General features: G+C 39.0%; 2 protein-coding genes across 2 annotated transcripts; one reads left to right on the top strand and one right to left on the bottom strand.

Annotated features, from left to right (window-relative positions):
• Nucleotides 1-762: 762 nt before the first annotated feature.
• LOC128887473 (high affinity cAMP-specific and IBMX-insensitive 3',5'-cyclic phosphodiesterase 8-like) lies at nt 763-18,642 on the bottom strand. The gene is given in 20 exon segments (XM_054143415.1): nt 763-3,346; nt 3,507-3,840; nt 3,917-3,984; nt 4,060-4,189; nt 4,253-4,414; nt 4,554-4,694; nt 4,780-4,906; nt 5,040-5,318; nt 5,425-5,627; nt 5,844-5,948; nt 6,021-6,151; nt 6,473-6,633; nt 6,729-6,943; nt 7,167-7,334; nt 7,454-7,520; nt 7,612-7,712; nt 7,715-7,948; nt 8,041-8,100; nt 11,779-11,861; nt 14,244-18,642. Coding segments are annotated over 19 exon segments (2,631 nt in total). The 5' UTR covers nt 14,362-18,642; the 3' UTR covers nt 763-3,346; nt 3,507-3,762.
• A 198-nt stretch (nt 18,643-18,840) lies between these two features.
• Nucleotides 18,841-22,807, top strand: LOC128887507 (centrosomal protein of 78 kDa-like). Its single transcript, XM_054143493.1, has 3 exons — nt 18,841-21,323; nt 21,445-21,635; nt 21,805-22,807. Exons 1-3 carry the CDS (start codon nt 21,230-21,232, stop codon nt 22,672-22,674), a joined length of 1,155 nt encoding a protein of 384 aa, XP_053999468.1. The 5' UTR covers nt 18,841-21,229; the 3' UTR covers nt 22,675-22,807.
• Nucleotides 22,808-23,316: the final 509 nt, after the last annotated feature.

Below are 23,316 nucleotides of genomic sequence, written 5' to 3'. Positions count from 1 at the left end.
TAGGTTTAGCGACAGGAGAACACGGTATAAGACATTTTAATCATTAGCGGAATAGCAGAATCGCGAAGGTTGCTAGAGGGCATAACATAAGACCAGGTATACATTACTATTATTTGTGATTTCGAAAATAGGTCGAAGAACACTGAGAAGACAAGTTATTAGATCGTACAGAGTCTGACCATTAAGATACTCTAGTTGCCATAAATGATAAACTCGAACGACATCCAGAGTTTGAAAAGAAACAGTAAAAACAAAGATGGAAGTTGTTGAACGCTTCGTATGGTATCGTAACGGGTAGACTTAGCTGTTAAAAATCAATGCTTTTCGACGTATTTAACGAATAGGTTAGTTTGCTCTAAGTTGTTTGATATTAATAACTATGGATAAGACGTATCATTGATAATATCGGTGGGGAAAACTTTGTTAGAGCTTAGCGAGGGGAAACATATCGTATAGGTGTGATAGGTGATGGTTATGAAATCAGTCATTTTGGAGATTGCACTCTGCGTTGAAAACCATCTCTTCGCACAGGGATGATCGATTTTAGAGAGGCGACGAGAAAGATACGTTTAGGACACGACATACCGTCTTTTAGGGTTAATAAGGATTCGACCTCCTTTGGAGTTTAGTAACGGACGCACGGACACTTGGATTACATGTAAATCGTGGTAAATGTATACTAGTCTTTAAGTACCGTTTAGGATTCTCACTATATTTAGGTTACTACTTCGCTGAAAGCGTTGTTTATACGTTTCTTTAGTCAGACGAAAGCAAGAACACCCCCCCCGATCGCGACTACACATCACCAACAGAGTACTACCGTGATTGTTTTTTGGGAACGTTGATTCGGTTGGTAACTCGAGAGACGACACTCCGATTTTCTGTCCGTTGAAACGGGTAGAACCGGTACAAGGAGGAATTCAACTATCTGATTCGGTCGCGGAGTCGAGGGAGTCTTAAATAGTCGTCCCGATTCCGATACTCCCACGGTCTTTGCGTGACGTACACACTGAGTTTTCATCTTAAAATACGCCCTATGAATGTTAAAGGCACCGGGAGGGCAGGGGTTCTCGTGAGTACCAAACGTGATTCAGTCTTCGGTAATTTTGGCACTCTGAGACACTTCTGTTAGTGTTACGAATTCGTGGAGGCGTCGTAGCATTGCTAAATCCAGGAAATACCGTGCAGCTTTTCGAAATATTTTCCGTTCGGATCTTTTCCCGCTTCTATCGAGGCAAGAGCAAAGAGCAAAGAGTAATAGACGAAAAGGGTGATTCTAACGCATACCGATCGATCGTTTCGCAATGTCAACCTTACGTGCACCACGCGATTGCTGCTACAATCAATTTGCACGTCCTCCGCTATCGTAGGAGGAGTTTCGGATCTACCTGCTACGAGTAGCTTGTATTTAACTAACGTGGCGGGTGTACGTGTTGATTGAAATACTAAACACGCGATAATTAAATACCGAACGGATCACTTTGCCTACTTATTTTTTATCGAACTAAAATCGAGCTGTTAGCAGCACTTTGTGCCTAGCTTTAAGCTATTATAAAAGTTCTCGATGTCTGCTCGCATTATGCACGTTAACCACCCAGTATAAAAAGCTCGTCGACCTTTTCTTCCATCGTAACCTTTGACCACGCGATTTTTATTATCTTTCCGTAATACACGTGATATGCGTAATCTTGCAACCGTAACCTTATTCGATTTTACAGTTGAAATGTGTCTACTTTTAACGAAGAGTGTCTAATATTTGAACGTATATATACATATATATGCGCGTTACATTACGATACGAAATATACCTAAAGCGAGGATAATAACAAACGTTTGTTTTCGTAAGGAAAATTACGTAAGAAAAAATGAAAAGAAAAAAAAATGATGAGTTTTGAGCTAGTCAATTCTCATCGCCAAAAAAAAAAAACAAAAAAAAAAACACAACTTCAATTAGAATTTATGTTTTAATCGATTATTGATTATTTACGATACTTTATTATACCATATCGTTGCATGTTACTCACTAGGATACGTGTTATTTGGCGAATGCTTAGCGACAAGTGCGAGTAATACATAACAAGATTAATATGAAAATTGTGCATTTAAAAATTCCTTTATAATATATGACGTTATTACTAATACCTACGCATTGTAACACAAAAGAAAAGCAAATATCGGTACCCCAACTATAATCGAAAGCAACAAAGTCTCTTCTACCGGAACGAAGAATAAAAATGATTAAAAGATCGATACTTACATACGTGAGCGCTTGTAGCGGGTAAGGTGTATGTATATAATTTACTTTTTAAGTTGATTCAGCATCTCAAGATAAGTTACATTGTGCGGCATTATATAGTGATAATAATAGGATTAATATGATTAATAACGATTAGGTAACGTTATGGCGCAATCGACCAAACGCACATTAATCGATAAATCCTAATATTTATTTATCTGTTGTCACGGTAATATGCAAAAAAGCTGTGTCTCTATTGCCTATTAGATTGGAAACTACGTGTCTCTTTGATACTGGATAAAACAACTTCAATTATTCGTATACCGGAATGGAGAAAGGAAATACTTTTTAAGATCTAATCTCTGCGTGTGCTTTACATGTACATATATATACAAGCGTATATATTGTGAAATAGTGTTTGTATAATTCCTTGTACTTTGTGACTTAGTAACAAGTTTGTATTGATTCTTGTAACATTTACAAGTGGCTTTCACCGATTGCGCTACGTTTTGCTACGTTCTTTACGTTACAATAACGAAAACTATTGCTAGATCTTAAAGAACCATAATGCGTAAGCATATTTGACGCTTAAACTAAGGCAGTACTAAAACGAATTATGTTTTCCTCGTGTAGGCATCATATATATACACATATATAAAAGCAGACTATGTAACTGTATAAGTGTGCGTCGTTCACTGAAACATTTATAAAAATTATATATGGAAAATGTTTGCCGATCCGGAAATACGTATTACATCTTATTTTATACTGTAACATTTTGCAACACCTAGCGATTAGTATTCGAATCTTTTATTGGCTGAGAAACAATAAAGTGAATATCCGATATAAAGAGTTCTTTTCAATTCGAAAGTAAAACCAGCCCTTCCTTGGAGAGAACAGATGGTATTAATGTTAAGTATTAAACAAATTTTAAATGGAAAAACCTGAATTAAAATTCAGCTTGGTAGCATAACAGATGAATCATTTAACTCGATGAGCCAAGCAAAAGGTTTCTAAAATGCTGAAGGTGGCATGTATGGACGAAGTATCTAATAATTCTCTATGTTGACATTCAAGGAAAGAACTGAGCGAATAATATATTGTAGGAGTCTAAACGAAAAATAAGGCACGGGGATTCGAAGCCACGATCCTCCGATCCACAGTCGACCGCTTTACATACGCGACCAATCCCGTACTCTACGTTTCGTGTTCTTATTTGACTCCTTATTGTTGGATATGGGAGGCGCGGATGCTACAATATTTATATGACTTGCCATTGCATCCCGCGGCGTCACGAGTTTAAAATTAAACCTGGTGAATAGGTGGACTAGCGAATGGAACGAGATCTATGAGCGTAAATGAAAATTACATGAACATGTATTTTCTAAAAAAAGAATTTACAAGCGTTCAACGGATCATATTAATCTATTCTTAAATATTACAAATATTTTACAAATTGTTGCACAACTCGCAGCGGAAACCAGTAGGGGGTGAACGAAAAACTGGCGGAGGGACAACTTTATGTGTCACGTCAATCGATGTATGTGCATCTCGGGAAGCAGTTGCAGTTTTTCAATATCCTGTAAGGTTGATATACCTTTTTCCTGTAAAATACAGTAATTAATGAGTAATTATTTAGAATATATTCTAAATTGAAATGCAAGATGTAGAAATTTTTACGCTATATTCTTTCCACTTCTCGTAATTTTGTCTCATGTGTCCCACGATCTCTGGCATGTCGATGAACGCTGCAAAAAAAAAAGAAAAAAAAAAAGAAAAGGTTATATAGGAAATAGTTCGAATATTCGAATATCGTTACCGACCATCCCATGCTTCGATCATGTCATTTATGATGAAATCGACGAAACCAATTTGCGATTTTGGTATCGAGCACGTAGGTCTGTCGAACATTGGCATTAGGACAGGTAACCTCAAGGTTTTCTCTTCGTCAGTCTGCGAAAGAGTTAAATGTAATTTCAGAAAATTGTTCCTAAAGTATTTTTGAGTAAATTTTACCTGATTAAAGTACTCCTCCGCAATTCGTCTGGTCCATTCGATGCACCACTTCATTGGCCGCGTCGGATTCGACACGTCCGCGCATTTGATCATCATTCTTTTAACCAACACTACGTTTTCTGGCTGCAACACGACCGACATGTCCACGGAATCCGAGTAGTTCTGCATTAAAATCGAAGCAACATTAACAATAATATGACAAAAAAAAAAAAAAAAAAAGAAACACGCGTGGTAATAGTTCGTAATATTTTTTAACGTGTATTGCATTCAATGTATGATCGCTAAAGTAAAAGATTCGTACGTCCATAGTTTGGTCTCCCATCCTTACGCTGCAGACGTTCATGAATTTCGCCAGATGCTCGAAATGTTTTGTCATCTCGGTAGCCAGAATCATGTCTATCACGTTCTGACGGACCAGTTTGTACGTTTCTCGCGTCAAATTCTACAAGACCAAAAACACGATCTACTTGCATCTGGATGAAGCAACCCGCAACTCGCGAAAACAATCGATTTTTAGCGAGACTCACTTTGAAGATATTAACGCTGTTCTCGGATAACGTTAACTTGAACGTCAGGGCCGCGTGGTGCGATTCAAGCACGGATATATCGTTGTAAAGGATTGCCAACTTGTTGTTGGCGTTGCAGAGAAACTGGCTGAAACAAGTTCAAACTAAAAGAAACCATTCCTAGTGAACAGGTTCGTGGTCCAGAAGTAGAATAAGTGACAAATTTTTTTTTTTCTACAATTATCCGAATATTTGTTCGTTTCGAAGGAATTAGCATTTACCTCGATCTACCTGGATGATCCACGTCGTGAGCAGCAGCCGCGATCAGAGCCGCGACTTCGTCCAACGGTTCGAGAATCTGTTTGAGTCTCTCGGACTGCATAAATCTGGCGGTAGCTTGCAAAACGTCCGCAGCATGCGTCGAGTTGTGATATGTGTTTTCAGATCGATAATTCACTTCGATCATAGTCAACCAGTTCTGTACGGTCTTTTCGTCGCAGTCTAATCTGTCTGGGACGCGGAATAAATTCATGATGGCCGTTCCTAGGAAGAGTAGAGGCCTGTAACAAATGTAACGGATCAAAACCTGGATACAAGCAATACTTAACGGAGTTGTAAAGTATTTGAAAATATTTATCGCAATATTTAAGTTTGCGAGACTCGCACCTTTTCTCTGTCAGAACTTCGAGCTTAAATATATCGAAATTCCACTCGAAACATTTGTCCAGTAATTCCGAGATTTCCTGTGGCCCTCTGAAACCCTTGATCTGTATACGGGAAGTACTCGACACATTCGATATAGCTTTGAGCGTGGACAGCCGCGTGGATTCTGCCGAAGACCTCCTCGATTCCCATGCTCTTCGAGGTGACTGCATCCATTAGCGACAATTCGAATGTTAAAATTATTTGCGAGGCACTTTTAACCCTTTCGTCCTCTTTACAGCCATATGGGTACATATTTAGAGTTCGAATCGTTTCGTTTATCGTTTTAAAATGCGTACGAAAATACAAGCGTATAGTTCTTTCTCTATAATTTCGTAATAATTCGAGGAACGAAAGGGTTAACGATATCCATAAATGCTTACAGCGAGCAGGGCTCCAACGAGATCCGTCGCCACTGGATCGGTGTAGTTTTTATCTTCTTTGAGGTACGGTGCGTACAATTCGGTAGTTTTGAGCATTTCTATTGCCTGAAAAATCGTTGAAACGAAGTCGATCAACATCTTTGTAAAAAGTTAACAAATCATATCAATTTTGAATACCTTATCGATTTGCGCTGTTGTTTCGGGACTCGTAGAGTCCGTGATCGCGTTCGATAGGAGAGTGATTACTTTCGTGATGGGTGCTTCCAATTGCAAAGAGTGCAACTTTTGCAAACTGGACCGTCTACGACCTACAAACGAGAGCTTACAGTTTTCTGATCGAGCAATGTTTCAGGAGTTTTGAAGAATTTCCTCGGACACGACAGATGTTCTGGTTTTCCCGCTGTATTGACACTTTCGACGTATTTATGACCGTGATAAACGATTACAGATATCGAGCGCACGATTATCCTTACGTTTTAAAAATCCCGCTCGTCGTGTTGACAGTTCTCTGATAGCCTGATGTTTAATACCCAAGCATATCGAAATTTAAGAGAGCCGAGGTGCGTACAATATGACTAGTCTTCGATGAATTTTGAAAGAAAAATGAAAATTGGAGACGAGACGTTTACCCTCGGTGGTAGTAGATCGGACGTCGGATGTTCTCCTCGGCGACGTTGGCACACCCGGTTTCGGAAAAAGCGGTTGCGACGGGGTAGTAACCGGGCTAAGCGGGCCGACGTTTTCCGTCAAATACGTCGTGTCGTATATGTATATGTAGTGAGTCGGTTTTCTAAAAAAAAGAAAGAAATGAATAAAGAAAACGAGCGAAACAAGCATCGTTTATGGATTTCCGATTGGAGCGAAACGAAAATCAAGATAACGTACTTTAACGTGGTACTGAAAGGTATTACTCTGCAGTTGATGGTTATCATTCGGTTGTTCTCTCGTCTGCAGTTCATGTTTCCCTCGAATTCTCGTCCCTTGCTTATCTGTTGCTCCATGAGGACGAAATTCTCGTAATACACTATCTCCCCGATGTTCTTCCCTAACATCTCGCTCGTCTTATAACCTAGTAACTTTTCGCTGATTCTATTAACATACTGTAACAGAAAAAAGTCATTTCTAAGAAAATAACACAGAGATACATTGACATGCTGCGAATCAAACAAATAATAATTGACTTTATTCGATTGAAGTTGTTCGAACTGAATTTATTTAATAATAAACCAACTTAATACTTGCAAAGAGATAGTGACAAAATAGTGACACAGACAAAGTAAGTTTAAGTAATAGAATCGACAACTTCTTTATTACTCACGTTACCTGTACAATGTGTTTATCGTTCGTCACGTGTACCATGTCGCGGCATCTGTCGAGGGCGACGTAGAGCGCACTGGCTGCCGCGAGTTGTGTTCTTGGCAATAATGCGCTAGTATAAATTCCTACCAATTCATTTATTAGTATACCCTCGTGAGAGCACTCCATCAATGCCTGAGAAAAACAAGAACGAATTAACGACTTTTCTAAGAAAAAAAAAAAAAAAAAGAAGTAAAATCTATTTCTAATCCGTTCCATATTCCATAGCGATGTGTACAGTTCCAGCAACTTACTCTGTTAAATCCTGTTTCCAGTAAGTCCAACGCTACGATTTTATCTTTGTCGGTATACATGAAGTATCTGTGGAAATCCCCCAAGAAAAAAATTGCAAACGATAATGGCGAGATATATCGCGTAAGCTATGGAACGTTCAACGATTAAATTAACTTACGATTTCTTTACAAGAGCTATGATAACAGAATTGTGGTAAACGGGGCTAGCCCTGATCGCCCTGAAACACAAACCAGTCGGACCTATTAACAAATTTCTTAATCGTTCGTAGCGTGTACGCTCGATTTCGTCGATATTTTACCGTACCTACAAATTACGCCAGCTTCCGCGGCACGCTGCCCTCGATGATCGATGATTATCAGCTCGTGGCTACGATTTTGGAAAAATTCGACCGCTTTCTCCACGTCTTTCGCTACCGACACGCTCCATCCCAATCTCCTCGAAGTGGTAGCGAGAATGTCCATTTGCTGATCATCTTTGGAGAAGACCAACAATATCTGACGTTCGAGGAGTTCGATTCGAAATAAACAATGAATCGTTTGATAAATCTAGAGACGTCGTCGGAATAGAAATTTAAAAGGCTACGTACTTTTACGAGACTGGGCACACTGTTCGTTAACGGATGATCGTCGATATTTTGTGGCCCTTTCTGTAACACACGAAGAGGTAGTAAATCTTTTTTTGTAAGATTTCGATTTCGACGAGATTTGAAACAGTTAACAGAAAATGTACTACTGCTACTGAAATTTCGCTATCGATGGATTCCGATACGAGTCCACTATAAACTTTCGCTCGGCGCCGTGCACGCGGAGATTCCTTCACGTTTTTAATCCTCTCATATTGCGATCCCGAGTTTTTCATTCGTATTGACTACAGTGCTCGAGTTCGAAAGGTGTATGCTCGTAGTATAACCTGTACATGGTAATTCTACCGACACAGAGACAAACGAAACGAAAGACGAATTGTTCGCGAGACGATGAAGTTGCTCGCCCGCGAACGATCTCAACCTCGTGTTGATAATTTCGATGGATCGACAATTTTACGGTGAATCGATTCGGGAGAGACATTCGCGAGTACTATCCATTGTTTTGTTTTGTTTTGTTTTGTTTTGTTTTGTTTCTCAAATGCTGCAAAAGGGACCAAGTATCCCTCGATGCTGAATCTTTATTCTGAGCGCAATGAAACGTTTCAAGTGCGAGTGTACATTGTTTGCTAACGTACCTCGAACATGAAATACGCATGCGCAATGATGAAAAATTAAATAATTTTTTTGAAATATTGTTAGTACAAGAAGTTGACTATAAATATTGAAGTTGTATATATCGTGTATTCACGTAACCGCAATAAAAGTTATGTATTTATTTATGCATCGTTTATTTCCATCGAGACGTATAAGGAAGGAGGAAAATGTTTCTTTAAGAAGACCAGAAGACGAGCAGCGATCTCTGAGGATCAACGATCGAGTAAGTGTTGTTACGAATCTAGAAATTGTCACTTAAAAAAAGAAAATATTTTTTTGCGATGACATTTCATAGCATTCTCTTGTTTACTTTATGAAGAAATCGTACTCCATTGAACATATGATTAAAAATACGCAGAGAAGGTATCTATATCTTACCAAAATTACCGTTAACTCTTTTTTTTTTTTTTAAAGTGGACTTACTCCATTTTTAAATATAACAGCTCATTTATTGAGTTGAATACGTCTGTATGAAACAAAATTTTCATTCAGCACGTACATACCTTTAACGACAACATATGCGTCGTCGGAGGTACTTGGCTAATTCTATGTTGACTCGCATGCCATTTTTTTCGAACTCTGCCGCACACTAGATTGAAAATCCAGCTGTACCAAGTCACCGATAGCTTTTCGCGAGTATCATCCGTGCAGTCTGCAGCGTGACAAACGTAGATCATTGTTTGCGTCGATCGTCTGTTCTCGTTCATTCTTAATCGCTCGCTAATTGGCACGTTAAAAGTCGTTAATTGGCCCGAGCGATCGCAAATGAACAGGCACTCGATAGAGGCGAACGCGCATAATTTATCACAACGTGGCCGTAGCACGAGGACGATCTATCCGATTGTTATTTCCAAATTAATTCCACGGTTGGCCTATGCTCCTACAGCGAATACCGTTCATTTGCATCGTTAGGCGAAGCTCGAATTCGTTGATCTCGTTAGAAGAAGTATATTAGTTTCGATTAAGATATCGACACCACCAAACGTCCACGGTTGAGTTATATACCCATCGGAAATACGTTCACGGACGTCCATCGAGACACTGATAGAGCAATCGTCACATGTTCAGATTATCCTTTCGCTATATCAGGAGTACAAGCCCTCTTCTATCTACGATAACGAATATTCTGTACGGAACTAGTATATTTTCGCACAATTACTGATAGCGTATCGCATAAACAATCGATAAAAGATGCGCGTCACGTGAAATCCTCGATTATAAATAAACGATATCGTAATTTTTCTTGCCCGAACCTAAGCTCTCCCACTAAGTCGAAATATCGATTTACTTTTGTTGATTCATTAGCTAGCACCGGTAAATATACAAAATACCTAGATTTTTTGATTGGCAATACGTCGAATTTTTCTATCGGCAAGATAACAATATTTTAGCAGAATGAACACGATTTCACGATAGAAAGAAGTACAGAATGTCGAAGGAGTAATTAGTCGATCGCAATTAAAAAACTCTATCGAAAAGGGGTGCTTCCAATGCATACTAAATGCTCCATGACAAAGTCGTCTGCCATTCATCGACGGTCTCGCGAAACTAGCTATTATATCCGACGAAGTTTCCAGACGGAACAATTGATCAATAAAGTTCTTTACATGCATTGCACGATCAAGTTTATTCAGTCTATTTTTACTTTAAACCCGAATCTTTAAATAGATAAAAATTAACCGTTTACTATGTTAAAAATATCTTTCAGTAAACGCATTGCATCACGTTTCTTCATTCTACGCTTGGAAAGAAAGTTGAACCGACTTCTAAATCCTCTCGATTGTGTAAGTCAACAAGGTCGAACAGCAAGTATACTAGACGGAACGATCCTGGATAGAATTCGGGTGTAGTGGCTAGAATTTTAGAAAATTTGTTTCATTGTTTAGGATAACGTATCGCACAACGTATACCAATAACCAATACGGACCATGTTACGAGCAAAAAACCGACTTTCCTTGACGCGGGCATTCTTTACAATTGTTTCGTTTCGAAACAAGAACGACAACTTCCGAAAACTTCTCTTCGTCGACGAATTATCCAATTATGCAAGACACCAGTTCTAACTGCTGCTCATCCGGCTCTTCTGGCTGCGCACCAGCTGTGTCTATAGACTGCCTATAACCAGTAGTTTATACCCTGTCTATGGACGGCTCTACTCACACAGCAACGCGAAAAGCACGGACAGGTAGATTACTAGGAAACTAAGGAATCGAAAAGAAGCAACCAAACCATTAATAATTTCGTAGACAGACAATCAAAGCTCGACAGACTTGTTTAGTGTTTGATCAGTAGGCATAGTTAGTATCGTCGCTGAAAACTTGGATGAAAACGTACGATGTAATTCTCACGAGGCTGAGCGACACATTGGGAACGACGCACCTGCTCGGAACTAAACAGTTTGCGTTATTACCGAAAGGGGTAAAATTCTCGGTTGAAAGATTAAACTGCGTGGGAAAAAGGAAACCTGACGGTTTGTTTTCCTTCCAGGCGATTACATTGCTCTTTCTCCGCTTCCCTATATTAGTTTTCGTTCGAATTCTTTCTTCTTCTGTTTGGTAATCGATAACCCAATTTCCTCCCTTCGAACTTTTTTGCTTCCGAAGAAATACTTTAACTTCCTCTGACCTGAATTTCTCCGAATATTCTTTACGTGCCCCGAGTTTTATGAAATTCGATGAATATAATTGAATGAACAAATTGCAATATTTACGTGAATTTTAATAATATAGTATTATTCATATAGCTATGTTATAGTCACCGTGCAAAGGTTTGGAGTGCGTTCTAGAAATAACGCTAATTGAGAGGGTTAGTAAATTGTATTTAATTGCATTAATTGTTGTTAGTACGCTATGATATTGTTGAGACAGTAGTATCAATAAACGTGTAGATTAGATTCTCTGTTGTTTGCCTTCGAAAGCGAAATTGGATGTAACTTCTTCCTCGTTATCTTTGATTGCAGCAACAAAAAACGAGTCACCGATACTACGTCTATAACGCCTTCGCGACATTTATCATTAAAACTTTGCGTAGTCCATAGCGTGCAATGTTAGAAAAAGGAAACCAAAGTAACGCTATATATTTACTTACCGCTGAATAATCCACATCCTCCTCTGCAGCCGAAATATCTTCGAACAACGATTTCTCTCCCAAAATATCATACTCCGTTTTCCCTTGAAAGAGAAACGATCCTTTAATCTTTTTGAAATAAAGATGTCAAAGTTCGATAGTATCTAATTAATACAATCAGTTTTTCCTGTCAGGGTTTGATACAAAGGCTTTACGAATTGATTCATTAACCGAACAATTAGTCGATACAATCTGATAGTAATAACGAGGTTGATTAAGAACCGGATTACTTATAGAATATCACGAGGTACTTCTGGGTCAGTGTGTCAACAATTAAGACTAGTTTGCGAAATTGATCGATCGTTCTTTTCAATTTCTATTTCTGCAGAGAAAACAATGCAATGGTCTCGATACTGTTAACAAGGGTTTGTTCGCAATGAAGTGGAACAAACGATTTTAGAAACATTATTGTACCTTAGGAAGGTGCGTAACGAGGTCAAGAATTGAAAACTTATCTTCACCTTTTACGGCAAAGATCATTCAGTGATTCGAATGGATCAGAATTTAAAGATAATTGATCGAAAGTAGGGCACCTTAATTGGATATATCGAGCACACCGTAGGCATAACGATCGGTTGTTTTTAATCGAAATGCAGAATATGATTTAAGAGATTTATACTTTTTTGAGTGGCACTTGATATTTACGATGACCGCTCAAATCGATTTGTAGATTTTTATTCCTCTTATCGCGCAAACATTCAATTACGTTCACCACCTTTTTAATCGATGAATTATCATTACGTAAAGATTCGATAAAATAAATCTCCTCTTCGAAAGATACTACAAATTGACAAACAAAGAAGCGAAATAATTTTGAATCCATTTCTTTACAGAAGAATTCTCGATTACCTACCATCGCCAAGTAACATATCCTCCGAAGTTTGTTCATCTTGGTTTGGAAAGAAATACTCGTTCGGAGGGGATGCCATATGAATATTTAAATTGTCAACTTCACACTAATACGCATACGCATCGGTATTGTATTGGCTTTGTCCTCATGTTAACGACGGTTTCTAGTATTCGATCGTCTAGTATAAATATAGTGTCTTGCGACACTAAATCACAGGAAATCAAAAGAATCCATACAAAGAAGTGTATTTAAATACTTCACTGTTAAATACTACCGTCAATTACACTGTTCGCGTCGTATTTGTTTCACGTTAGACGGTCTGTCTTAAGGAAATAACACGTGATGGTTGCGAGCAAATGGTACACGATGAATATTAAAATCACGAGTTCGAAAGTGATGAAAAAGATCGGCCCGCCCAGTGTGCGTACGTCGAACGTTGCGTTGTAAGCGGCTCGAAGACAACGACTGCCAGGGAGAACCAAATTCTGCGGGTTAAAATTCTGCTCGCGAGTGAGTGGGCTCAGAAACGATATAGGGTCGTCGGAGAAACTCCCAGTACAATACCTACATGCTCGTTAAACACGAACATCCATAAACATGCTAAAATAATTGTATGCACGTCGTAGATGTTAGATCCTCTCGGGAGTCGTTATGTCCCAGTACCTTGAAATCCCTTTTTCTATCGAATAACGAATGGTGTAATTAATTCTCTTACGCATCCGCGAAGATCCGAATGGAATTGCTATCCCACATTATATGTCTCTGATTTGCATTCGTAACCATCGACCCAAATATACGCACTCTTATCGGAGTATCAATACCGTGTGTCTGTATTTGTGCATCGTTGCGCGAACCTGTACCATTACATTGCTTTACGACGAATAGTAAAGAAGATATTTAATGCCGTTCACGCTGTGATTGAATTAAAATTAGTTCAACTAATATAAACAAACACGCAATAAGAAGAAACGATCAGGGTACCAACCGAAAGTTTGATCGATCCCCGATTCTCTCCCCGTTTAGAAATATCCCCTCGAGGTATCGTGGAACGATCCTCGATCGGTCCTTGACAATACGATATTGCGTATGCGGAACGATCTGTAAAATTATATTTGGACCGTGCGATCGAGAGTCGGCAAAGGTGTGCGTTGCTTTTTGAGAACGTACACTCGATTAATTCACGTCGCGAACCAGCAGCTCCAGTCAAGACACGGCGTGGACAGAGCGCAGACTAGGTCAAGGAGAATCACTGTTCCCCTGAAGTACTTACTCTCGTGATACCTTCGCGAAACGTAGTACGCATTAGTGACGCGGCAATGCCCCAGGCAATTTATTGTTATTGATCGAATATGCCCGCCGGCAGTCGAAGAATCCGCTTTCCCTGTTACGTATCCAAAGACGTCGAAAACGATCCCAACGAAACACCCTGTATCAGACCAATGACACATCCGACACCCGAGGGATGATCGAAAGCCGAACACGTCGATAAAGTGTCGGTAAAAGTGCGAATAATTAAATATTCTTAATTTGAGCGCAGTTTAGCAGTATGTACCCAAAGTAGGACTCAAAAAAGTACCTTCGTCGACTCGACGCTCTTCGTCCAACGTTTCCAATGCTTTGCTTTTCTCAGCATCCCCCTTGTCCTCCAAGCACTTCGGCATGCTAGGATTGCATCCCATCCTCAAAGCGTTCATTCACTTTGCATAGAATTCTTCAATCCTCTTCCATATCCTCGACAACCGTTTGATTCGATTCTAAACATTGATAGAGACGAATATGTCACGATGCTTCTCGATCCATCACGTTTCAGCATATTTTAATATTTTTACAATATCTAGACAAGATTTTGGAATATATTAATCGAATATAATAACAACGAATTACGTATTATATTTACATTGAATTATCTACTGTTATTCTATACCGTTTTCCGTCACTTCCATCGTTATTGTGTACGATAAACATAATTTCCATTAGTGTTTTCTCTTTCTCTGCACGTTCCAAATATTATTACGCTTGGCCAAGCTTTTTTTTCTATCACAATCGATTATTTCAACTACTGTGTATTCTGGTATGCCGTTTATTTTGTGTACTGTTTTCGAGAATGTGTACAAAAATTATCGTCTTTCAATTATATCGATGGATACAACATTTTTTCGTCATCGTAGTCCGATAAAATTCTTATCGCCAGCTTATTGTTTTTAATGTACCGAAAGGCTTTCTTCCATTTATCTCTTAACAAATAAATTTCATTGTAATTTAATATTTATTGTACATAAGAGTTATTTATTCTTCTTGTAATTTTGTAAATAATGTCTAATAGTGTAGCAATTTAATCTATAAATATATATATATTTAATAGTATCCGATCACGTTTGTAGGTGTTTGTTTCACCTGACACAACATTATTCTTAATAAATTTTTCTTAATTTTAACTGTTACCAAAAGCACCGTAACACCGATTCAGAGTTTGATATAAACTTGTGGTTTTTGGTGTGTCTTATCGTTAAATTTACACTCCTATCAAAGGTCAGTGTATGGTATTAATTATTTTCAGGGTTATAATTGTAGCGTTACACGTTTCGATAACGTCAGGAGTTGGACACATGGAATTGTTACGTGTATTCGTAAATAAACATAAATTTCCAACGGGAAATTCTGCACGGCTTGCGTAATTAATTTGAAACAGGATTTCGGTACGTGTATTTCCGAGACTCGAACAAGTTGAACGTCCCTCTTCAATGTCGCCAAACGAGTTTGTGTCCGGCGATACTAAAGAAAACACTGAGCGAAAAGAGATGCGATCAGTGACAACTGTAATATATCGATATAAATATTCGTGCATGTTGTAGGCCTATTGATCATTCGCAACCACCGAGGCATTGGTTGAGTTTAAGAAAATGGGGAACCCTCCGATCGGGCTGATTTCTTTTTATCATAGGTAGCCCTCGACCTGGCAATTACAACGTCGGTCATCTTGGTCCTTAACTCAGAACAGAACAGGTCCAAATAGGTCAAAAACAGAAATGGTTCAAACTGTTTTTCCAACTGTTTCCAACTGTTTTTTTTTTTTGTATTCAATATTGCCGCCCTTATCAAAAACTACCCCAAACCTACCCAGACATTATTTCCGTGTAGACAGTATGTACATTAACAGTAATCGATATTGCCTCTTCACTAAAAAGTACACCAAACCTATTCAGACAGTAGATTTCCTAGCCTGGTGCTATAATGTTCTTCCACATAAAAAAAAAAGTTAGAAATGACGTACTCACCGAGATCGGTGCAAAAAAAAAAAACACTTTTTGAATCATTTTAATTTTCGACCCCTGGAGAGAGGAGGATGGGAGTCGCCATTGTAATCGTCAGGTCGAGGGCTACCTGTGATAAAAAAAATCAACTCGATCGGAGGGTAGCCCAATATCTTAAACCTAACCGAAGCATTTCATGTAAATCGACTCGTGGCACGAGTTTTACCATTACACGATTCGTTTCGAGTTGTCATCAATTTATTAGCACATTTGGTTATCGTATTTACAAAATCGAGTACACGAAATGAGTGAAATCGCTCGCAACATCTTAAGCCGACTAATAAGATTACCAATACACGGTGACTTATCGAGTACCATCAAGCGAAATTTTGAATCTGCTTTGCATTCAAATGAACAAGATGACAACTGCAGCTTCGTTAGAAATCTATTAGTATTGTTTCCCACGTATTCGTTATACTGTGCCTTGCCGTTTGTCATTGCCTGGTATGCTTTACGCTCTGTTCTTAATACCGAGAAGTTCGATTATGTAGGTTAGACATTGACAATGAACCGACCAACTCGAAGGTGAGCTCGACAATTGCAGGGCACGCGTTTAGCTCGCGACACTTCCTCGCTGTCGGCTTTATCTTATCTTTTCCCGCGAGTGTCTACGAATAATTCAAAAATGTCTTACGTCGCGTTCGAAGCACAGCATTCTCCAAAGAAATTCATGGATCCCTCTCGGGTTCACGAGATTACGGCACGGAATTTCTCCGCTCACCTTGAACGACGTATCCGAGATAACGCAAGCACGAGTTCGGTGCATACGCGTATCATGGAAACTTAGATCCCAGTTCGTACAGGTAGAAACGACATCGCACGCTCTCGAGTGATCGAGGCTATCAGTCAACGATAGATCCTTTTGGAGTCGAACCAAGTTGAGAAATCATCGACTCGCGTCGATCGAACACCGATTCCGATCGAGATCGCGTTTCAACATCGAATGGACGATTCCCAATAGAAACATACACAGGTTGCAAGTAATTTCGAGTTTATCGCTCTCAAAGAAATTCACTCGCGAGGGATTGGTAGTATTTGCTGGTAGATATTCTCAGAAATTCAAGTTTTCAATTAAAAGAAAAGTTACAACTGTACGGACGGAGTTTATCCGTCTGTCGATGTTACGAGATCAGTGCACTAGACAGACTAGACAGTTCGATGTCGCGATCGACCGACGATAACAACGACGAGACGACGAGACCGTATTTTCACCGATGAACTGTGAACACCCGCGCGACCGTTGATCCATTGTTAGGCGACACGATGCTTCGAGATGTGCCCGATGTTTTAATAAAGCTAGACCCAGTTGCAGATGGCATCGTGGCCTCGAAACTACTGACTAAACTTTGCGATTCCCCGAGGTCGACGCGCGAGGCGAAGAGGCTACGAATCGAAATGCTTCAGCCCCTCTTCTTTCGAACGCCTAGCCAAATATTTTATTTGCTTTAGGAGTGCGCCGTCGTCGCGTATTGTTCGTTAAGAGCACGATAACGTTGACATTGTTATCAAAAGGTGTCTTGACGCGAACAGACCTGGAGTCGCGAGTATCGAGATCGCAATCCCGCCGTACAATTGATCGGTTAAACAGTCGTTTAACAGCATCACCATCCGTACAACGAAATTAATAGACGCATCTAAAACCAACAGAGTTAAAGCTTTAAAACAACTATATCGACACGAGGATAATCAGGCATAAATAGTTGCAGTTTGCAGAGCAATAGAATAATATTCCACGCGGGTGAAACCGCGTGGCGTAGCTAGTTTATTGATATATTTATAGACGTGGAAAGCTGTAAATCGTGTTATTTATGAATGAACATAATGGAGGCGATAACACGCAACCACGCGTGACAAGTTTACACATCGATCCACGAACAGCGTGTTATGAAACATTCTGGAGAATCTCCTTGAGAGTGTTATTCGATTCGAAAGACTAATAACGTCGTACACTCTTTGAATTACCAACAACGGTTTTACGTTACGATCCGGTTATCTTTGCAGAAGCTGCAATGTCGAAAGCGCCAAGCGTACGTTTCAAACACCTGTGAAAGAAACGAATTACCTTTGTTCGCGAAATACTCACTTGAAACCCGTACCCCCCGAATGTCACATTATTCACATCAGATTTTTCCGTTTCTATTTACAAAAGAGCACTTCGTGACCCCTCTGCCAGGCATTTAATATCCCCTAATAAATCGATCGTTATTAATTTGAAGAGAAACTCAATTATTTGTAAAACAAGTCAAACGAAAAATGGCAAACATCTTTAGGAAACTTTTCAGCGTCTATTTTGAAGTAAAATCTGTACCGATAAATCGAGGAATTTCGAATCGGAGAAACGTATTTCTTCAGGTGAAAAGAAGGTCCAGAAAAGTGAGAAGACATAGTAAGCTCGGTGATAGTCAAAGAGAATGGAAGGTATCTGAAATTTGCGCATGACAAATAGTAAGTGGATTCAACAATTATTACTACCAGTAGTTTACATACCGCAGAAACGGACCGCCCACGCCGTGGTACAAAGCGATTATATGTCTCTAGGGGCGCTTTAGTTTCCTTGACGTATATTATCTTTGCTTGTGAGCTCATCGTACGCTTGTTACCGTTCCGCTCTTAACGCGATACACACGGAACTTTGCATCTTGCATATGGCACTTGAACTATGTGCCACCAATTATGTGCATGCGAGTGCAAGCATTCATCGAAACGGTTCTTGCACGTTGCTTTCCGTGCATAATACAATTACCTCTGTATAATACTTTGACTCGAGGTATCGATCTTACTCGTAATTATCGCCATGTACTTGCCGTGAGTATAAAATGAAATTTATCATTTTCATGGTGTCCCGTTGCAAGTTATTTAGTCTTAAATGGTAGCCGTTGTCCTTCATTTGTAATATTACCATCGCACTGTATTTAATTAAGAAGAAACCATAAGTCCAATACTTGTAATCTCTTGGAGTAACCTGAAGTCATCGAGGAGACTTATAAAAAGCTTCGTAAGGTGACGATAAGTAATTACTTTGAAGCGTGTAGGCTCATTTGCTTTTACTAGAAACAATAAGAAGGAAATATGAATTTTTCTCCAATCGATAAGTAAAAGACGGACAAGGTAAATTGCATCTGTGTACACAAATGTTTGTATAGATGACTAGAAATAATTGCCGTTTGCTCCACGATCTCTGACTGTAAGTTCCATTTATGTATCGATAGAGTATTTAAGCTTTTCGTAACTTGTGTACTTACGTTTATAGGTACATAATGAAATTTTCACATGGCAGAATATTTCACGAACGATTAAGTTTCAAACAATTTTCAAATTTAAAGGTCAGACTGTGATTAAAGTTGCTACCGGAGTTTGATCAATCTGAAAGTATACGTAAAAATTGAAAGCTACTTGAAACAAGTTTTTGTTCGCTAAAGGAGTCGAATAGCTCTTATTTTCGTTGCTTTTTCTCTTGTCGCAAAGATTGTAATCGCACGATGCAGCGGTTTACATTTACTCATTTTTGAAGAATAAACGATTTGAAACACAAAATATCCTTGGTATGAAATATACTTATTATCATCTGGAAGACAGCGTTGTAAAGATAAACGTTAAGCATTACTCTCCGTTGAAAATTTCGGAATGTTCCAGGAACAAGTATCTTTTGAGGGTTTTAATTATCGCGCGCCATCGATGAAAGTCTTTCAATAACGCGCACGAAATATCGAATCAAGGAGATAGTAGTCAAATGTTCAGGCATTTGGAAGTGTCAGTTTTTGGTGAATTCTAATGAAACATGACATATCGAATTTTACGTTTGGAGTATTTAAAGGGCAATCGAATATTTTATTAATCGTCAAAATCGTAAGTGATAAAGCAAAAGATTAATGAAAAAAGTATATTGAATGTAGCAAAAACTATGCAGAGTAGCAAAGAGGTGAAGAGACCGGCACAAAGACGGTTCGGTTGGTTATACAAGGTTTGTTAATAGTCAACTATAAAGAATCCTATTTATGTAATTTATCTCGATATTGTATTAATCCAAAAATCTATGATTTAACTATACTTCTTTAAGTTACATGCATAATGCTTGCACGTATGTACATACTAATCACTTGTAACCGTCACTTACCACTGTCAGTATTAGTGTGAATTCACTTATGTTCTACGGTATCAAAGAATGATATGCATAAAAGAATTGCTAGCTAATATAGCATGGCAATTATTACGTAGTAGGTATTTGGTAGAATAATCTGTGATATTTAAGGACGCTAATGATTTAATCAAGATCCCGCTGTATAATATTAACAACACTTTTTAACAAGGTTCTGTGTCAACAAAGGTCTGTAAAACCGTTATCTGCCGTGCAAACGTACTTGAAAAAGAGCTGTTTGCGATTCTGCGTGGACCGCGTTGGTCTGAAACATTGGTCACCCATATTAAATAGTATCGCGGAGAACTGCAGTTTGTCGAAAATTCATCTATACAGCCGAAGTCGGCGCAGAAGGATACGAGAAAAAATAAATACGCAAGAGAAGCTTGAGAAATTGTGGTAATTACCGTATTTCGAAGATACCAAAATGTATCCGAATTCCGAATGCCACAGGAATCGACAGGTATAATGTTAGAAAGAAAAGTTGCTTCCTCAAGCTTAAACTACGCGTGAAATTTACATACTTACCTCACTAAATATTTTTAATTATTCTTGACCCTGGGTATTCCTGACACCGTTGGTTTTCGATATTCGCCACAAATAAAACTCTCGTCACACGAATCAACCAAACAAAAAAAAAAATTAAATTATACAAATTTTAGTAGCATCTCTACTTATCCGTAACGAGGCACCTGATTTTTGTTTACCTTTCTCTACGATTTTAAAAGACTTTAAATTTCTCCAACTCGGTAGAGTACGTCTGGAATGAAATCTAGAATTTTTTTATCCTCCAATTTTTCTATAAACTGAACGTTTCGCTTTTCGGATACTACTCCTCAAAGTTTAAGCGTGCAGGTCGCATCGCTTGGATCGACGAGCTGGACAGAAAGATGAGAGAGATTGGGAGTTAGGCGAATAAAGGGAAAAGGGAGTCGATACGACGGACGTGGTTCGGAAACTGGCCTTTTTTATCGAACGTCCAGGCGATGCAGGAAGGACACAACATGGCCGATCCTGTACACCAACTTTCTGTTGCGCTGCCTTCTGGATGCTGTGGCCGTTTATGCGAGAGACTCCACGAGGCTCACCTCGATTACTATCGATGGGATTCCGCTGATGCCGAGGTATCTGGACATCCTCTGTTATGGCCTGAGGACCAACGAGAAGCTGATAGATCTATCGCTCAAGGGATGCCGCATCGGTGACATCGGTTGGTACCCTTTTTTGTCATGCAATTTATGCACGTATAACCTTCCTAGAAGTCCAAGTACTCTCAGTATTCATAGTTAATATGAATTTAATGGCATTTTCGTTTGAAATTGATTGCTCAGGCTGCGATTTGCTGCTGAACTGCTTGAGGAACAATCCCAGCCTTCGAATGCTGAACCTGTCGGCTTGTCGTTTGACTAACAGAAGTGCCACGAGTTTGTCCCTGTTCCTGAAAAGGAGAAGGGCGGATTTGTTACAGAACGTTTGGGTAGAGTCGCCTTTGCAGTCTCGCGAGGAGTATTCCTTGAAGCAGGTGAGAATGACTTTCGATTTCGATGTGTATAGCAACGGTGAAGCGAAAGTAATGTCTCCCTATCCGCAACTTCTTGCCTCATCATTCATCGAGCGTAACCCAAATTCCAATTGGAATTTGAAAAGATGAACAGGCAAGTCTAAGTGTTCTGTTTCACTTTTTGTTACAGCTGCAGGGACTGCATACCTTGATTTTGAATCGAAACCCAAAATTTGGGGACAATGGCGTTCGACAGTTGATGGCTGCGTTAACCATCGATTATTGGCTGAAATCTTTGAGTCTTCAACGATGTGGTATCACTGAACACGGAGTGGAAATCATCATCAAGCTTTTACAATCCAACAGTACGCTTTCGAAGATGGATCTCACAAAGAATCGTATACACATCGATACTCTTCAAGTTGTTTTGAAGCTGTTGAAGAGGAAACGAGAAACAACTGAAACTAAGTCTTTGAAGAAACGACTTCAAAAGAGACGCAACAAAAGGTCGTTAGAAAATTGTCGACAGAGGAGATTCTTGAGGTTTCAAGAGAGACCCGGTCAATCAAAGGTGATCGAGAATATAAAGAAAAAATATGACTTTGAGAGGAAGGATCCGTGTGATCTGGAGTTGCAGCTGTTAGACGTAATTAATTCCAACGTTGAATTGAGAGAAATATTGTCGAGCAATAATACATTGCTGAACACAGAGGTCCAGGAAAGGTCCAGAACCGAGGACGAATTGCAGAAAGTATCTCTCGAGTTGAACAACCTTAAGAGCAAAGTTCTCTTTGTTAATTCACTTCGTACGAAGCTTTCCAATAAAAATCAGTTGCTGCAGAAAGGACTTCGATACGTTTTTGGAAAGATGGAATCATTTTCAACTGCAAAACAACCCGAGATTGATAGATCCAAATACGAAGTTGATTTCACTGCCACGGAAATACTACCATTGCCGTTAGTTCAACGGAAAAACAATGTTGTAACGAGATATATGCAAAGAAGACCGTACTGTCCTCTCATAAGGGAATGCAAAGTTGTGGATATCACTGAATGCTAATTTGATATATTTTATTATCCGATGCAATTTATATTTAGCCGTCGGTTACTAGTACCTGTGCGAGTCTACAACAGTTTTTACAAATATATTATAATACGATTAGAAAAATAAATATTTTTTTACAAACAAAAAAGTTGAAATACTTGTGTTCTACGTCTCATCTTTCCTTCCCAAAAAAGTTTCTGTTTCCATAACTGATAGCTGATTTTAATACGAGTAATGTTACTATGAATTTTTTTGAAATCAGTCTTATTCATTATCCTTCCTCGTTTCTGAATATCGCGGATTCTTATGGGGCTATAAAATTTATTTATTTCGAATCGATAGCATTAGGTGTAATACGAGAGTAAAAAGGGAGATGTGACTCAGGTGTTTCTAAGTGGTATGCACAGGGCAAAACTATGTTATTATCAATTTCTAGGAACTCGATTGCAATCAGACTTCGCATACTGGATCCGGAATCTTTTATCTATTAGATGCCGCGTCTATTATATCTGTTTATTGCTTGGAATAATAGTTAATTAATAATTTATTTTTTTTCAAGTCCAAAGCCATCTAGTGGCGAGTACCCCGAACTAACTTCGGAGTTTGGTCAGCGCCTCTATCGGGAAAACGCTCAAGTTTGTCGCCGAATAGTTCCTA

This window comes from Hylaeus anthracinus, unplaced genomic scaffold, assembly GCF_026225885.1.
Source record: "Hylaeus anthracinus isolate JK02 unplaced genomic scaffold, UHH_iyHylAnth1.0_haploid 11989, whole genome shotgun sequence".
NCBI classification, from domain to species: Eukaryota; Metazoa; Arthropoda; class Insecta; order Hymenoptera; family Colletidae; genus Hylaeus; species Hylaeus anthracinus.
This window is presented reverse-complemented; position numbering and strand designations above follow the sequence as displayed.

Bases quoted from the DNA above. Each gene is read 5' to 3' on its own strand.
- LOC128887507 (XM_054143493.1), top strand. From the start codon at position 21,230: ATGCCGAGGTATCTGGACATCCTCTGTTATGGCCTGAGGACCAACGAG. The intron at 21,324-21,444 runs GTTGGTACCCTT...TTGATTGCTCAG, and splicing joins ATGCCGCATCGGTGACATCG to GCTGCGATTTGCTGCTGAAC. The intron at 21,636-21,804 runs GTGAGAATGACT...TTTTTGTTACAG, and splicing joins AGGAGTATTCCTTGAAGCAG to CTGCAGGGACTGCATACCTT.